The 19059-nt window shown below is 48.3% G+C and overlaps 1 protein-coding gene across 1 annotated transcript; it reads right to left on the reverse strand.

The window, feature by feature from the left end:
- Nucleotides 1–13905: 13905 nt before the first annotated feature.
- On the reverse strand, nucleotides 13906–15935 carry LOC136766949 (zona pellucida sperm-binding protein 4-like). Its single transcript, XM_066720928.1, has 9 exons — nucleotides 15687–15935; nucleotides 15421–15608; nucleotides 15228–15325; nucleotides 15018–15148; nucleotides 14737–14926; nucleotides 14503–14650; nucleotides 14336–14414; nucleotides 14118–14237; nucleotides 13906–14027 (listed from the first exon to the last, which is right to left on the reverse strand). The coding sequence occupies exons 1-9, from the start codon at nucleotides 15901–15903 to the stop codon at nucleotides 13906–13908; spliced, it is 1293 nt and encodes a 430-aa protein (XP_066577025.1). The 5' UTR covers nucleotides 15904–15935.
- Between the last annotated feature and the right edge of the window lie 3124 nt (nucleotides 15936–19059).

Below are 19059 nucleotides of genomic sequence, written 5' to 3' on the forward strand. Positions count from 1 at the left end.
CAACATGCTGATCAATACAGAGCAAGCAAGAGACCACGTTTACTCCACGTCAGGACTATACTCTCAGCAACCCCTCACAAATGAAAGGGAAGTTTGATGGGGAGGGGAGACATGGAGGGGTCACTTGTTGCCACCACCAGGGCCGTAGCAAGAGGATTCGGGGCCCCCACCGCCCTCCACCCATATCATATACTGTATACTGTAACCTAATATGGGTTTATTGCAAAATAACAAAACAGATAACATACATGAATGCAAATAAAGGTCTTTACTGAACATCGGCAAAAGCAAAATACACAAATATAACATTAAATATAAAAACAAATACATAGCAAACACTAAAACAAATTTCAATCAGCAATGCACATTTAAATAACAACGAAAATTATACGAATCATTAGTATATGTATATCGGTTTGATTGATCTTTAACCTTTGATGACCTTTCACGTCCCTTCACGTAGGATGAACCAAAATCCCATTGTCAGACCTTTCTGTTGGCAAAGTCACTTATGATGTCTTTGTAGTCCAGCTGTCTGTTTAGCTGGCTTTCAATTGAAAGTCAGGCAAGGTTATAAAACCTCTCTTGAGTTTGGTTAGACCTGAGATTTCTTGACAAGCTTCAACTTGCTGAAAGCCCTTTCTGCACCAGAAACAGAGACAGGCAGAGTGCAGAAGATGCCCACTGCAACACACACTTCTCCAAAAATGCTGTGGAGCTGCATCCTGTAGATTGAATTCAGCAGGTCGAGAGGAGACTGGCAGTCTGCAAATATGACATTATACACAGACTTAAGATGCCTCACTTCATTCTCAAAGCCTGCTGTAAGATCCTGTGTATATTTGCTCACTAATGAGTGGCAAGCTGGGTGAATCTGACCTTCTTCTAAGTCTTTTAAATTTAAGTAAACCTTAATTTTAAAAGTTAAATGTTTATATAAATACTACATCCAAAGAATGCCATTAAGCCATAACTTATGAAACACTGTTTAAAGTCCTCATACCATTATTCAATACAAACTAATTAAAAACTAACAAAAGCCAAGAAATTATTAAATAATAATTACAAAACCAATTTTAAAAATGGACCAGCAATAGGCCTATAATAGTTATTCCCATCAGTCTGTTATAAATCATAAATCAAAAAGTAAACATTCAGAAATTAACAAGAATGCAGTCAAATGTTAAAAAAAATACCACTAAAATTACTCAGTGTTCATTTTTAATGAAGATAATATGGTACTGCATAATACATTAATTAAAGCGAATACATCCATCCAAGAGCAGTGTGTTGTATTCGTGTTTTCTTGACTGTATTAAAATACATCAAAAGCCGGCAGGTCGGTAATGCTTGTGACATGCGTCGTGACTCGTGTCCATTTTCCCTGTGTTATACAAACCAACTCTATTCACAACAGCGTAAAAAAGACGGGGATTTCAACCACATTATCATTCTGTTGGTGGCGGTGTGCGCCGGTAAGGAAAATTATGTGACAATACTGACCGGTAGTTTTCCTATGCCCACGAAAGTAAATCTGGCAGAGAAATGACAATACACTAACCGGTCTTAAAGAACGTCTTGATAGACTGGGATACAGCAATTCTCCTGGCCTCTCTCTCCCCTTCTTTTCATGGCGTTACTAGTACCCTGATTTAGGTTTTCCTTTCCCAGACATTTTCAGTCAGTCAGTGTCCTGCTCATCCACTAACTTCACCGCTAACCTCAGCAGCTCTGATTGGATCAGTTCACGAGCTGGGGTGGGACTTACAATTCATTGGGTCCCCCTGCTGTTTGTCACTGCATAATTAATAACAACGTCGGATCGGCCAAACCATTTTTCGGGAGGGCAGAGGAGCAGATACTTGGAAAGCTTGTCACCAAATTGCATGTTTGTGTGGTTTTCATTCAATTCTCAGGCATACAACTAATATAAAATAGAATTATTCACAGAACAGGTGTATATAGATACATATATATATATATATATAGAGGCTAACTGCTGGATGTTGTGGGGCCCCCTATAATTGTCATCACCTTTCACCACACTAGCAAAGGCCCTGGCCACCACTGTGAAACGTACAGTAGGGCCAGGAGTACTACACACCTGTTGGAGTGCCTTACTAGAGGGAAGAGCACCCACTGAACCAAGGGCCTGTGGAGCACACGGCTGAAGGATCTTTGCAAGGCAATAAGAAACTGATCGAGTCACATATTTCACAGTCCAGTTTTATTCAAAAGCCTGATCCAGCTACAGTTGGGTTTCCCGCCTGTGGGGCTTGGATCTCCACACAGCCACCAGCAGTACAGCACAGAGCACAAGCACCGTGAAGGCAGCCACAGTCAGCACAGCATAGCCGAAGGCCTGGGACACTGTGGAGACAGGAGAGGGACAGGCAGCTCACAAGGGCGCAGACACCAGAGGACGGAGCGCCAGCAGACAGTCAAAGCTCCCCTCCTCACCTTCACGGGGAGAAGCCCTCCTGTCCACAGCAGAGAGCTCAGAGGCAGTCAGGATCACTTCCCCACTGGACACCACTGCCGTCTCCCTGGAGGCCCTCTGCACCGGGGCAACAGCTCTCCCTGAAGGGACAAGAGCAGCATTACAGAAGCAGGCCCTCCACTGGCAGAGCCTTAGGGAAAGATGCCATTCCAGCTCACACTGGAACCGAGCCACTCACTCATTCTCTGGCTGCATGGAGCGACACAGCTGTCAGTAGCACTGGGTTGGCACACTGCTGCACTACAGTGGATGAACACCTGGGGAAGCAGGAGATGCAGTACAATACAATGCCACCATTGGGAATACAGTCAAGACCATGGCACTCCTTGGCCAATAGACCCTTACCTTCTCCTTCAGAGGGAGCTGGGAGCCAGCATCCACAAAAGTGAACATCTGCACGATGAAGCGCTTGTAGTGCGTTGGGTATGGCAGCCCTGAGGAGCCAGCCACGGGAACCAAGGTGGTCTGGTACTGGTCGTCTCTGTACGGACACCTGGAAAGAGCACCACAATTGGGTTCAGAGGTCTACCTAAACCAGCAACACGAGCCGGCCGGAAAGAGATACAGGGCTCCAGTTACCCAGCAACCAGCAGGCTCCACTGGGGCTGGCCGAGTGGGCTGGGGGTGGAAGTTGCCCAGCAGTCTTCCAGCGTCAGGACAATGTTGGGGTCGGTCCTATTCAGGATGCGAACCTCAACATACACAGGATCCCGCAGGACCTTGGTCACGGGGTAGTCCCCATCACCGTAGTAGGAGGCATACACAGCTTCTACAGGAGGAACGACAGGGAGCTTTAAGAAGCCAGCATGCATTGGAAACCAGTTCATAGCATGGCCACGTACAAGGGCTCGTCACAGTACCCGTTGCAATCCTGAGCTCCACACTGAGAGGTCACGGGGCCACGACTGAAGGAGGAGGCGGGGCTGCAGTGTACACTACAGCCTCCACGGGAACAAGCTCACTGCCCGAATACTTGCACAGGAAGGTCAGCCTGGAAGGAGAAGCAGGCAGCCATTGGACCTAGTCGGGTACTGGCACAAGGAGACGGGCACTGGGGAGCCCCACTTACTCATAGTAGCTGTCCCTGGTGATGGAGCCATCAGGCCCGTTCTGCACATCGCGTTTAGAGGACATCGTGTTCTCGTACACCACATCGCCACCCTCACTCTGGAAGAGGGAGGCAGACCCTCACGTTATGCAGCCGAGACAATGACCACAAGGCGCTGCAATGCTCAGGGCAAAGCTGGGAAACGCTTCCTCACCTTCAGCGTGCTTCCACAGGCACTGACTGGGAACTGGAACAAGGCAAAGCCAGCAGTGGTGCCAACAGGGCTGCAGGGGGCGCTCTGACCCCCTAGCAGGCTGACCGTGTCAAGGCTCAGCGGAGGCGTGGTCACATTCCTGGGTACTACAACCACAAACTGACCATCCGTGGTGCATTGCACAGTCACTGGAGGGAGAGGGGAGAAGATTAGCAAAGCAACGCGCTCAGGAGCCCTTTGTACGATATGTTGCCCTGAACACTCACCCTCATTGCTGTAATAACAGGGCTGTCTTCCCCTCTGATCAAAGCAGCAGTTACTCGCTTCACAGTCGGCTCTACTGATAGCAGGGGCACCACACGCCATTTTCTCGTTGTCACTAACCAAGCAGTTCTGACCCTGGGCTACAGAAACATCCGCCGCAGCCGCCATCAGCAAACAGACAAGACTCCAGACCCGCACGCTCATCCCAGACCTCTCCATTGTGCAACTCGGCAACGAACTACCGAGAAGCGGCGCTCCGCTCCTTAAATAATCCGGCGCCCTGATTGGCTGAGGGCTGGCCCTGGCGCAGCAGGGTGCACGAGGGTTTCAGCCACCCCAGCGGGCCAATCGGGCTCTTTGGTGGAGCTCTCGCTTTGCTGCCACACAATCACGGTCAGATGCCACATCACTGTCTGTCGGCAACCCCGCCGCGCCCCGCTGCGCTCACTTCACTGCCCTGGCTCTCAACGCACAGCTCCCCTACCTACTGAGCACTCATCTCCAAGACTTCCACAGCTTTTTAGAGACAGTTCCGACTCATGTGAAGCTGAATGAGCACAACTATACCTTTATCATTTGTTTTTTGGTCCTAAATAGTAATAGAAACATTGAATACGACCATTCGAAGATTCGGTCTGCATGCGACACTCGTACCAGTAGCAGTGAAGATTAAGTGCATGACATTGTAACGGGTTTTCTTCAGAGACAGTGTTGGCTTTTCCAAAGAACGGAAGTGCAAAACCACATGGATTATCTGTTGATTCACACATTTCTATTGTAATTGAGCTTCGGGTTATACTTTAAACGGACAGTGTGCAAAATCACGTCCTCCTTGTAACGAGACACGATTTGATGCCCTGATTGCAACGAACCAATTACTTCCAGCATCACCGAGTGCACACTGAAAATGTATGGCAAGCCGCTGTGACATTTAGTCCATAATTTCTGATATCAAAAATACAATTGTTGGTATCAAGAATGATCTGCTACTTGTGATATCAACATTTGTATTTTTCACATCAGCAACTGTATTTTTGATATCAAAAACGCATACTATTTAGCATCCGTAACATGCGTACTAATTGACGTGAAACTTAACCCTTTACACTCCGCCCCAATATTTTCATATCGTCCGCGAGCCAAGTAGTAAATTGTAGGTTTATCAAAACTACAAAATGTACTAGAGACTATAGAGAAACTAGAAACCGGGAGCTTTCAAACGATGTCTTTCTCGCCTATGTAGGGTCTTCATAGCATGGGCTACAGGCTTGCGAAATCAGCCATTTGTCCTAGTGTACAGAGTGTTTGTTTTTAGTCTGTCAGCCGATTAGACCTTAAAATACGAAAGGCCACAACTTTCACTTGATCGAAGATAAATGCATAAGGCACAACGTAGCAAGGAGAAACACAAACCGGAAAAATGCCAGTCGAGAATGGCTGCCGCTGAGATTGTTCAACAGTGAACAGGGCAATGTCAGACATTAACAACGAGAGGAATGGCCGTTCTGAGTGCTCGCAATTATGAACGTCTACTCAGTGAATGCTCGCTCACCTGTTGCTGTCGTGACTGGGATGGTATACGAGTACATTACAAACTACATGACCCTCAGAGAAAGCCTGTACGGGGTTTTCTTCCTCGAGAAATGCGGCTATTGCGCGCAGTGCTCTTACCGCTCCTCGGTTCACTCGTGCAGCTCGGAGGAGCGCCTGGCGTATGCGGCTCGCACCCCGAAATATTCACTAGTTTGTGTCAAAATACATTGATTCGACTATTTTAAACGACACTGGCTCCGAAGTCTGTACCAAAATGACAATGTCAGTTTCATCTTCATTACGTCCTTTTGTTTCCAGGAGTTTCAAAGGATTTGCGGTGTTTCGGCAGAGAAATAAGGCACGAACAGTTCTGGGATCAGAACATTATGACCCCACATACACCTAAATCAAAGGTACACAATCCTAGCTCGGATTGCCGCTCTGTGACAAATGTATACACTTCAAATCAAGCAGCAGATTAGACGGAACAGACCCAACACTCTATAATGGCATCAAACCATCCTCTAGGTATACACAGACAGACCCAGGCATTGTTCATTGCACAATGATGCACAGGTTTCTCCCACACAAGGACGTTAGCTTAACAGAAAGTTAGTCCCTCATAGGCTGAGTCACATTTGCTCGGATTGAATACCTAAGCGTGCAACCATGCTTTTTGACCAAGAATTCGTCATACACACATCTGATCTAACCGTGTAGCTTAGGGTCACATGTGATGGTTTGTAACCCTGGCATCTGGGGTCATAACGATCCCCGTCCTCCTCCTGCATGTTCTAAAATACAGTTTCCTGCCACCACATGTGACTAGGGTGCAATGTTCCCAAACACTGAACCTTCTCCCGAAGCAGTCGTGTCTCACCCTCCAGAGCCCAATTCTCTGCACAAGAGCTGCAGAGATGCTGGAAAGCAGCAACACTCAAACGGAGCGCTAAAGGACAGCTTTACATGATCTGTAGCATCCATTGATTGAGATCATGCAGAACTTGGAGAGCAAAGAGGAAAGACACGGGTCATGGTCTGTTCTCAGCTTTATTGATCAGTCACACCACAGTCAAGCCGTGGGTGGGCTTGCTCTCCTGTACAGCACAGTCCCCAGCACAGCAATGCACAACACAGCCACAGCAGCCACCACACCAGCCAGGAGCACAACCTCAGCAGAGATGCCTGCAAAGAAAGCACAGGTCAGTCACTTTAGGTCAAACCCAGACTACAGCAAGGGACCACAACCTCTGGCTCCAATTCAAGAGGCACATTCCCCACGCAAAGGCCCCAGTACCTGCTGCTTTGCCGTCCTCTGCAGTCAGGGGAGACCTCTGGGCATTCGTCTCCACTGGAGGGACGGCATCCTGCGGCTTCTCCAGCACACGCACAGACACCATGGCATCACCTTCCCATTCTGGAAGGTGGAGAGGCTTAGATCCAGCCAGACTCTATAGCCCAGTACCACACTCACAACCAGGCAAAGCATCCTTACCCTCCTTGAAAGCCAAGTCCCTGCCAAACCTCCCAATAAGCCTAGATCCAGACAGAGGGTTACAGCTGGAGTCACAGCAGCTACAGACCTGATCACTCCCATCCACCGAGCTCCAGCTACAACAGGGATACAGCGGTCAGTACAGATACCAGGAAGGGAACACCAAGGGCCTAGAGCACCCTCCCACCCCCACCCCACTACCTGTTGCCCACAGGCTGGCAGGCCTTGTCCAGGTTGTCCACAGCCTGGGAAGCAGCAGTCACCTTCAGGTGGCAGGTCAAGTAGATCTGAGCAGAACAGACATTGGCATGGTTAGTGCACCTTGGGAGAGCTGCTTCAATGCCAAAGCAGCCACACGGTTGAGAAAGCAGAGCCCAAACAAGCCAAAGATACAAAAGCACAGAGGCACAGTGGCTGGGAGACGTACGGAGCTGTTGGCTTCATTGTGGAACCTGAAGGCATCAAGCACCAGCTGCAGCTTCGTGACATCCTGAGGTCTTGGCATGAAGTGAGAACTGGAGCCCGTCACCTTGGCATCAATCAGGCAACTGGGCACAGGAGGAAATCCATTATAATGGCCCCGCTCAGAGTCGAGAGCCAACACCTGCAAGCACACTGGCCATGCTTGACTATGGGATCTCACTCACCCATAGTTCCCAATGAAAGTATAACTGGGAGAAGAGGTCGGGTCAGAGGTCAAGGTGGCCACACAGCTGTCCACAAACAGCCGCAGGGGCACGTGGCTGGCCTGGTTGACAGAGGCTTGGATGTTCAGGACGTCCCCCAGGAAGTACACGTTGGAGGGTCTCGGGGAGCTCCAGTCATCTGCCGAGACAGGGAGCAGCATGAGGCCTCTGCAGAGCAGAGCAGCACTCCGGTAAACGGGAGGCTTAGAGCTGCATTAGGTTGGCCTCTACCAGTCATGAGCTGCAGGGAGAAGTCCAGGAGATCCTCTGCAGACTTGGTGGAGGTGTAGGGGACCCAGGTTGGCTGCAGGGCATCGCTGCTCACATTGTGGAGCCTAGGGAGCAGACAGCAATTACACACCGATCCTACAGCAGCTAGGCTGAAGCAGTACTGCGGCAGAGTCCTCACCGGAGGTAGACGCACTCGATGTGGACAACAGCAGGGTCGGTTCTCACGATGCCAGTGTTGGCAATCGGGGACGGGTTGTAGTTTAGGGAGAAGCTGTACACCAGCTCGTCCTCGGTCATCTACAAGTGAAAGGCGCAACGCTTAAGCTCGGGATGGTTTTACCCATTCACCGTGCGAGTCTGCAGCCTTATTCCCCTCCCCTACTTACCGACAGGGCGCTGCCACAACCCTGCAGCTCCGACTGGAAGACCAGGACCGTGTCGTTCTGCCCGCTGAGCGCACAGCCTCCCAACTGGATATCCGCAGCCTGGATCAGTCTGCCGGTACCGAACAGGTCTCTCTCCACCGACACCTGGATCGCGCTCTCCCCACACTGCGCCCACACGACGGGGGAGACTTGCTGCTTGAACAGAGAAGAGTCCACTCGCACAACGGCCTTGGCTCTGGCGACAGGCTTGGCTCTGGCAGCAGGCTTGGCTCTCGCCCACTTAGAAACTCTCCCGGCGTCGCAGAGCCCAGCGACCACACACAGCACTAGCAGCCCACACCACGAAACCCTCGCACGCAGCATTGCGGCCACAATACAAGGCTAGCTCACAGATCCGCGATGCTTACCCAGCCCACACCGCCTCCTTTTATACACTGACATGATCCCGCTCAGCGCGTCTCTCTGAGGAGACAGCGCGACATTTTCACGTGGAATTCGCTTCACGCTGAGCGCCCGAGTTCCGGCTGAGAGAGCGGCTTGATCAAAGGAGGCGACAAGTGGCGCAGCGCCAGCAGCGGCGCGGATCCAGCGTGTCCAGTGTGTTGGGTCCTGCACAGCTGCAGCCAGCAGGGACCACGGAACCGATTTTGCGGCTGTGTGAGCGTGGTTTTGTGCTGTGCCGATTTCATTATTTAGGCTACACTCACTTCAATGCTGGTGGAAAAACTTGAATGTGACACTGGGAGCTCTCGGTTCTTATTCAGAAAGAAGAGGAACGTGGAGTTTAGATAACACGCGCATTTATGCATTGATGCATGTACTTATTGTTAACGGTAACATCAGTAATCTGACAACAACTGGATATTGGGCTAGATTCCTCTCATCCAGGGTGTTAGAAAAGATTGTTCTCTCATTGTTTTCTAAATGGAGTAGAATGCAAATTAAAGTTAACGTGTATACACCCGAGTGTACAATTGAATAGAAAGATGCTGTGTGTGAGCCAGTCCTGTTTCAATCATTTTGCGGCTTTTTTGTACGTTTGTTTGTGTCAGATCAGTGTCAATAAGTGTCAGAAATAACGACTTGCTATAAAAACCCTGCATTTAATGTATTAGTTAAAGTAGCACTATGTTTAAAGTTATGGCAATAACGGTAAAATTCTCCTAGATGGATATTTAGGGGACGTCACACTACTGTGTTATTGTATATGTGTATATAGGCAAACCAATCAGCATTCGGCAGCGCAACACTCATTATAATATGCAGCCTATTGTTGTGTTCAGCAACTGCATACAGTATGTGTTAAATAGTGGATGCGTTCACGATACACGCAATCGTCACATATTGTGAAAATGAATTGCTTTGCGGGTCAGATCTGCGCCCACGACGGACGCGCCCGTGTATTATTATTCGCTTGTAACAGAGGTAGACTGTCAAATGTGTTAGGACTACTGCAGTTACTTCATTGCCGTCATATGTATGTAATTGGTATTGTAGGCGTTATGCTGCCATTTCTTGTGCACTAATCATGTAAAAAGTACACATGTTTTATTAATACAAAACGATCCGAGCTCACTTGATTATTGCAATATGAACACAAGTGATCTGAGACCTGAGAAAACACGACAGTGAACCACGACAACGACCCCGAGTTAGTTTCCAAACGAGCTGATTTCGTTTGAAACGAACCCAGTGTGAGGGGGCAACACGTTTGCCTGTATTGAGATATTGTATGTTGCATGATGTAATGGTATTTAACATATGCCATATGTGTGACAATAGTTCTTGTTCAAAGGTGGCATGACCTCCTGCTGTTGCGGTCACAAAAATGCGCCCCTATTCTGATTCACACAGACTTTGAAAGCAACAAAATGCCACCAAATCCGGCAATCTTTTCAGTGAGAATGGGGTTTTTGACACGTTGAATATTGCGGCAGGAAATACACACGTTTTGTTAAAGGGGGCATGCAACCCGTTTTGACCACATAATCATCAGAATGTGTAAATAGGTCATTTCAGTGTTTTAGTTTACTAGTTGGAAGCCAGCATTTGTCAACACAATATTTCAATACCATGAATTCATTGGCACTGCTGAGCTTCAATGGAAGTGAATACTGTACCTTCTCTCCGTGACATATAACTTGCGTGTTTATCCCACTGCGGTCTCTCTCTTCAGCCTACGGATTTACACCTCCATTACCGTGACTATGTGTAATACATTAGACTACAGGCACTAGATATTAAGCTCTAGGTATTACAAGGAGTTCAGTACATCAACAGCCCTTGGGTGGCGATGACCCTGACGGTGTCTGTGTTTGCTGATAGCCCTCAGCTGCTGATCATAAAATGCAAGAGATGACAGAATTATAATGAAAATGACTTATAACCTATAGGCTATACAAGAGCTCAAGTGTGGTATCTTGAGACCCAATCGCAGTAACTGCAATAATATTCAATAACTTCAGAAAGACCGAGCCAGTAGAAGAGAAAATACGGGTTAAATTCAATAATGGGCAGAACAAATTGGAACAATTAATATGGCAGTTAGATTAGGGTCCGATACCACCGTCTCAAGTATTGCAGATACAAGGCAGTTTAAGTGCAGGGTTATACAGCAGGTATCAATAAAATTAATCGCATATTGTAGCTCATGGACTCCACTGAAAAGTATAATACAACGCAGTGCCAAAATGAAACAACTGTCGTATTTTAAGGTGTTTTAAAGCAATATGAAGAATTGCACGGCGGTAAGGTTATTCGACTGCCCCCATGAATGAAAAGAGCCTCAAATCCTCAAATGACAGCTAACGTTTTCAAGACTACTTTAAATACCAACTGTGAACGGTTTCAGAGCCTGCTTCTACATGTGACTGCGAAGAATGAATTGTGAGAAACCATACCACATACACGCACACACCCCTTGAACTTTAACACGGAATTTGTTCAAGGGCAATGAGACCTTGTTGAAATTCACCAAAGCACAGTGTGCTGTAAGCGATGTGGTTTTGAGTTCATTGAAAGGAGACCAGTTGTGAATGGTTTCACAGTCCGTTTACCTCGGCCATGTGGCTGCCGGCTTGTAGAGTGCCACTCAGCGAGCTCGTAGTAGCGTCGTTTAGTGATTCTAGAGCAACGGGGTATCAGTGAGCAAGTGTATCTGTGAACACAAGCGACAGAAAGGACAGTCGCTGCCTCCCCCTTCTGGGGGTACTTGGGCACTACAGCAGATCATGGCATTACAGCGCCAAGGGCACCTCCTTGGCTACAGGAACATTATTGGCATTTCTTCTTTGGATCTGGGCAACATGCTGATCAATACAGAGCAAGCAAGAGACCACGTTTACTCCACGTCAGGACTATACTCTCAGCAACCCCTCACAAATGAAAGGGAAGTTTGATGGGGAGGGGAGACATGGAGGGGTCACTTGTTGCCACCACCAGGGCCGTAGCTAGAGGATTCGGGGCCCCCACCGCCCTCCACCCATATCATATACTGTATACTGTAACCTAATATGGGTTTATTGCAAAATAACAAAACAGATAACATACATGAATGCAAATAAAGGTCTTTACTGAACATCGGCAAAAGCAAAATACACAAATATAACATTAAATATAAAAACAAATACATAGCAAACACTAAAACAAATTTCAATCAGCAATGCACATTTAAATAACAACGAAAATTATACGAATCATTAGTATATGTATATCGGTTTGATTGATCTTTAACCTTTGATGACCTTTCACGTCCCTTCACGTAGGATGAACCAAAATCCCATTGTCAGACCTTTCTGTTGGCAAAGTCACTTATGATGTCTTTGTAGTCCAGCTGTCTGTTTAGCTGGCTTTCAATTGAAAGTCAGGCAAGGTTATAAAACCTCTCTTGAGTTTGGTTAGACCTGAGATTTCTTGACAAGCTTCAACTTGCTGAAAGCCCTTTCTGCACCAGAAACAGAGACAGGCAGAGTGCAGAAGATGCCCACTGCAACACACACTTCTCCAAAAATGCTGTGGAGCTGCATCCTGTAGATTGAATTCAGCAGGTCGAGAGGAGACTGGCAGTCTGCAAATATGACATTATACACAGACTTAAGATGCCTCACTTCATTCTCAAAGCCTGCTGTAAGATCCTGTGTATATTTGCTCACTAATGAGTGGCAAGCTGGGTGAATCTGACCTTCTTCTAAGTCTTTTAAATTTAAGTAAACCTTAATTTTAAAAGTTAAATGTTTATATAAATACTACATCCAAAGAATGCCATTAAGCCATAACTTACGAAACACTGTTTAAAGTCCTCATGCAATTATTCAAGACAAACTAATTAAAAACTAACAAAAGCCAAGAAATTATTAAATAATAATTACAAAACCAATTTTAAAAATGGACCAGCAATAGGCCTATAATAGTTATTCCCATCAGTCTGTTATAAATCATAAATCAAAAAGTAAACATTCAGAAATTAACAAGAATGCAGTCAAATGTTAAAAAAAATACCACTAAAATTACTCAGTGTTCATTTTTAATGAAGATAATATGGTACTGCATAATACATTAATTAAAGCGAATACATCCATCCAAGAGCAGTGTGTTGTATTCGTGTTTTCTTGACTGTATTAAAATACATCAAAAGCCGGCAGGTCGGTAATGCTTGTGACATGCGTCGTGACTCGTGTCCATTTTCCCTGTGTTATACAAACCAACTCTATTCACAACAGCGTAAAAAAGACGGGGATTTCAACCACATTATCATTCTGTTGGTGGCGGTGTGCGCCGGTAAGGAAAATTATGTGACAATACTGACCGGTAGTTTTCCTATGCCCACGAAAGTAAATCTGGCAGAGAAATGACAATACACTAACCGGTCTTAAAGAACGTCTTGATAGACTGGGATACAGCAATTCTCCTGGCCTCTCTCTCCCCTTCTTTTCATGGCGTTACTAGTACCCTGATTTAGGTTTTCCTTTCCCAGACATTTTCAGTCAGTGTCCTGCTCATCCACTAACTTCACCGCTAACCTCAGCAGCTCTGATTGGATCAGTTCACGAGCTGGGGTGGGACTTACAATTCATTGGGTCCCCCTGCTGTTTGTCACTGCATAATTAATAACAACGTCGGATCGGCCAAACCATTTCTCGGGAGGGCAGAGGAGCAGATACTTGGAAAGCTTGTCACCAAATTGCATGTTTGTGTGGTTTTCATTCAATTCTCAGGCATACAACTAATATAAAATAGAATTATTCACAGAACAGGTGTATATAGATACATATATATATATAGGCTAACTGCTGGATGTTGTGGGGCCCCCTATAATTGTCATCACCTTTCACCACACTAGCAAAGGCCCTGGCCACCACTGTGAAACGTACAGTAGGGCCAGGAGTACTACACACCTGTTGGAGTGCCTTACTAGAGGGAAGAGCACCCACTGAACCAAGGGCCTGGACTCAGGCTGTGGAGCACACGGCTGAAGGATCTTTGCAAGGCAATAAGAAACTGATCGAGTCACATATTTCACAGTCCAGTTTTATTCAAAAGCCTGATCCAGCTACAGTTGGGTTTCCCGCCTGTGGGGCTTGGATCTCCACACAGCCACCAGCAGTACAGCACAGAGCACAAGCACCGTGAAGGCAGCCACAGTCAGCACAGCATAGCCGAAGGCCTGGGACACTGTGGAGACAGGAGAGGGACAGGCAGCTCACAAGGGCGCAGACACCAGAGGACGGAGCGCCAGCAGACAGTCAAAGCTCCCCTCCTCACCTTCACGGGGAGAAGCCCTCCTGTCCACAGCAGAGAGCTCAGAGGCAGTCAGGATCACTTCCCCACTGGACACCACTGCCGTCTCCCTGGAGGCCCTCTGCACCGGGGCAACAGCTCTCCCTGAAGGGACAAGAGCAGCATTACAGAAGCAGGCCCTCCACTGGCAGAGCCTTAGGGAAAGATGCCATTCCAGCTCACACTGGAACCGAGCCACTCACTCATTCTCTGGCTGCATGGAGCGACACAGCTGTCAGTAGCACTGGGTTGGCACACTGCTGCACTACAGTGGATGAACACCTGGGGAAGCAGGAGATGCAGTACAATACAATGCCACCATTGGGAATACAGTCAAGACCATGGCACTCCTTGGCCAATAGACCCTTACCTTCTCCTTCAGAGGGAGCTGGGAGCCAGCATCCACAAAAGTGAACATCTGCACGATGAAGCGCTTGTAGTGCGTTGGGTATGGCAGCCCTGAGGAGCCAGCCACGGGAACCAAGGTGGTCTGGTACTGGTCGTCTCTGTACGGACACCTGGAAAGAGCACCACAATTGGGTTCAGAGGTCTACCTAAACCAGCAACACGAGCCGGCCGGAAAGAGATACAGGGCTCCAGTTACCCAGCAACCAGCAGGCTCCACTGGGGCTGGCCGAGTGGGCTGGGGGTGGAAGTTGCCCAGCAGTCTTCCAGCGTCAGGACAATGTTGGGGTCGGTCCTATTCAGGATGCGAACCTCAACATACACAGGATCCCGCAGGACCTTGGTCACGGGGTAGTCCCCATCACCGTAGTAGGAGGCATACACAGCTTCTACAGGAGGAACGACAGGGAGCTTTAAGAAGCCAGCATGCATTGGAAACCAGTTCATAGCATGGCCACGTACAAGGGCTCGTCACAGTACCCGTTGCAATCCTGAGCTCCACACTGAGAGGTCCCGGGGCCACGACTGAAGGAGGAGGCGGGGCTGCAGTGTACACTACAGCCTCCACGGGAACAAGCTCACTGCCCGAATACTTGCACAGGAAGGTCAGCCTGGAAGGAGAAGCAGGCAGCCATTGGACCTAGTCGGGTACTGGCACAAGGAGACGGGCACTGGGGAGCCCCAACTTACTCATAGTAGCTGTCCCTGGTGATGGAGCCATCAGGCCCGTTCTGCACATCGCGTTTAGAGGACATCGTGTTCTCGTACACCACATCGCCACCCTCACTCTGGAAGAGGGAGGCAGACCCTCACGTTATGCAGCCGAGACAATGACCACAAGGCGCTGCAATGCTCAGGGCAAAGCTGGGAAACACTTCCTCACCTTCAGCGTGCTTCCACAGGCACTGACTGGGAACTGGAACAAGGCAAAGCCAGCAGTGGTGCCAACAGGGCTGCAGGGGGCGCTCTGACCCCCTAGCAGGCTGACCGTGTCAAGGCTCAGCGGAGGCGTGGTCACATTCCTGGGTACTACAACCACAAACTGACCATCCGTGGTGCATTGCACAGTCACTGGAGGGAGAGGGGAGAAGATTAGCAAAGCAACGCGCTCAGGAGCCCTTTGTACGATATGTTGCCCTGAACACTCACCCTCATTGCTGTAATAACAGGGCTGTCTTCCCCTCTGATCAAAGCAGCAGTTACTCGCTTCACAGTCGGCTCTACTGATAGCAGGGGCACCACACGCCATTTTCTCGTTGTCACTAACCAAGCAGTTCTGACCCTGGGCTACAGAAACATCCGCCGCAGCCGCCATCAGCAAACAGACAAGACTCCAGACCCGCACGCTCATCCCAGACCTCTCCATTGTGCAACTCGGCAACGAACTGCCGAGAAGCGGCGCTCCGCTCCTTAAATAATCCGGCGCCCTGATTGGCTGAGGGCTGGCCCTGGCGCAGCAGGGTGCACGAGGGTTTCAGCCACCCCAGCGGGCCAATCGGGCTCTTTGGTGGAGCTCTCGCTTTGCTGCCACACAATCACGGTCAGATGCCACATCACTGTCTGTCGGCAACCCCGCCGCGCCCCGCTGCGCTCACTTCACTGCCCTGGCTCTCAACGCACAGCTCCCCTACCTACTGAGCACTCATCTCCAAGACTTCCACAGCTTTTTAGAGACAGTTCCGACTCATGTGAAGCTGAATGAGCACAACTATACCTTTATCATTTGTTTTTTGGTCCTAAATAGTAATAGAAACATTGAATACGACCATTCGAGGATTCGGTCTGCATGCGACACTCGTACCAGTAGCAGTGAAGATTAAGTGCATGACATTGTAACGGGTTTTCTTCAGAGACAGTGTTGGCTTTTCCAAAGAACGGAAGTGCAAAACCACATGGATTATCTGTTGATTCACACATTTCTATTGTAATTGAGCTTCGGGTTATACTTTAAACGGACAGTGTGCAAAATCACGTCCTCCTTGTAACGAGACACGATTTGATGCCCTGATTGCAACGAACCAATTACTTCCAGCATCACCGAGTGCACACTGAAAATGTATGGCAAGCCGCTGTGACATTTAGTCCATAATTTCTGATATCAAAAATACAATTGTTGGTATCAAGAATGATCTGCTACTTGTGATATCAACATTTGTATTTTTCACATCAGCAACTGTATTGTTGATTTCATTAACTGTATTTTTGATATCAAAAACGCATACTATTTAGCATCCGTAACATGCGTACTAACTGACGTGAAACTTAACCCTTTACACTCCGCCCCAATATTTTCATATCGTCCGCGAGCCATTAGTAAATTGTAGGTTTATCAAAACTACAAAATGTACTAGAGACTATAGAGAAACTAGAAACCGGGAGCTTTCAAACGATGTCTTTCTCGCCTATGTAGGGTCTTCATAGCATGGGCTACAGGCTTGCGAAATCAGCCATTTGTCCTAGTGTACAGAGTGTTTGTTTTTAGTCTGTCAGCCGATTAGACCTTAAAATACGAAAGGCCACAACTTTCACTTGATCGAAGATAAATGCATAAGGCACAACGTAGCAAGGAGAAACACAAACCGGAAAAATGCCAGTCGAGAATGGCTGCCGCTGAGATTGTTCAACAGTGAACAGGGCAATGTCAGACATTAACAACGAGAGGAATGGCCGTTCTGAGTGCTCGCAATTATGAACGTCTACTCAGTGAATGCTCGCTCACCTGTTGCTGTCGTGACTGGGATGGTATACGAGTACATTACAAACTACATGACCCTCAGAGAAAGCCTGTACGGGGTTTTCTTCCTCGAGAAATGCGGCTATTGCGCGCAGTGCTCTTACCGCTCCTCGGTTCACTCGTGCAGCTCGGAGGAGCGCCTGGCGTATGCGGCTCGCACCCCGAAATATTCACTAGTTTGTGTCAAAATACATTGATTCGACTATTTTAAACGACACTGGCTCCGAAGTCTGTACCAAAATGACAATGTCAGTTTCATCTTCATTACGTCCTTTTGTTTCCAGGAGTTTCAAAGGATTTGCGGTGTTTCGGCAGAGAAATAAGGCACGAACAGTTCTGGGATCAGAACATTATGACCCCACATACACCTAAATCAAAGGTACACAATCCTAGCTCGGATTGCCGCTCTGTGACAAATGTATACACTTCAAATCAAGCAGCAGATTAGACGGAACAGACCCAACACTCTATAATGGCATCAAACCATCCTCTAGGTATACACAGACAGACCCAGGCATTGTTCATTGCACAATGATGCACAGGTTTCTCCCATACAAGGACGTTAGCTTAACAGAAAGTTAGTCCCTCATAGGCTGAGTCACATTTGCTCGGATTGAATACCTAAGCGTGCAACCATGCTTTTTGACCAAGAATTCGTCATACACACATCTGATCTAACCGTGTAGCTTAGGGTCACATGTGATGGTTTGTAACCCTGGCATCTGGGGTCATAACGATCCCCGTCCTCCTCCTGCATGTTCTAAAATACAGTTTCCTGCCACCACATGTGACTAGGGTGCAATGTTCCCAAACACTGAACCTTCTCCCGAAGCAGTCGTGTCTCACCCTCCAGAGCCCAATTCTCTGCACAAGAGCTGCAGAGATGCTGGAAAGCAGCAACACTCAAACGGAGCGCTAAAGGACAGCTTTACATGATCTGTAGCATCCATTGATTGAGATCATGCAGAACTTGGAGAGCAAAGAGGAAAGACACGGGTCATGGTCTGTTCTCAGCTTTATTGATCAGTCACACCACAGTCAAGCCGTGGGTGGGCTTGCTCTCCTGTACAGCACAGTCCCCAGCACAGCAATGCACAACACAGCCACAGCAGCCACCACACCAGCCAGGAGCACAACCTCAGCAGAGATGCCTGCAAAGAAAGCACAGGTCAGTCACTTTAGGTCAAACCCAGACTACAGCAAGGGACCACAACCTCTGGCTCCAATTCAAGAGGCACATTCCCCACGCAAAGGCCCCAGTACCTGCTGCTTTGCCGTCCTCTGCAGTCAGGGGAGACCTCTGGGCATTCGTCTCCACTGGAGGGACGGCATCCTGCGGCTTCTCCAGCACACGCACAGACACCATGGCATCACCTTCCCATTCTGGAAGGTGGAGAGGCTTAGATCCAGCCAGACTCTATAGCCCAGTACCACACTCACAACCAGGCAAAGCATCCTTACCCTCCTTGAAAGCCAAGTCCCTGCCAAACCTCCCAATAAGCCTAGATCCAGACAGAGGGTTACAGCTGGAGTCACAGCAGCTACAGACCTGATCACTCCCATCCACCGAGCTCCAGCTACAACAGGGATACAGCGGTCAGTACAGATACCGGGAAGGGAACACCAAGGGCCTAGAGCACCCTCCCACCCCCACCCCACTACCTGTTGCCCACAGGCTGGCAGGCCTTGTCCAGGTTGTCCACAGCCTGGGAAGCAGCAGTCACCTTCAGGTGGCAGGTCAAGTAGATCTGAGCAGAACAGACATTGGCATGGTTAGTGCACCTTGGG

The sequence above is a fragment of the Amia ocellicauda genome, chromosome 13 (genome assembly GCF_036373705.1).
Source record: "Amia ocellicauda isolate fAmiCal2 chromosome 13, fAmiCal2.hap1, whole genome shotgun sequence".
Taxonomy (NCBI): Eukaryota; Metazoa; Chordata; class Actinopteri; order Amiiformes; family Amiidae; genus Amia; species Amia ocellicauda.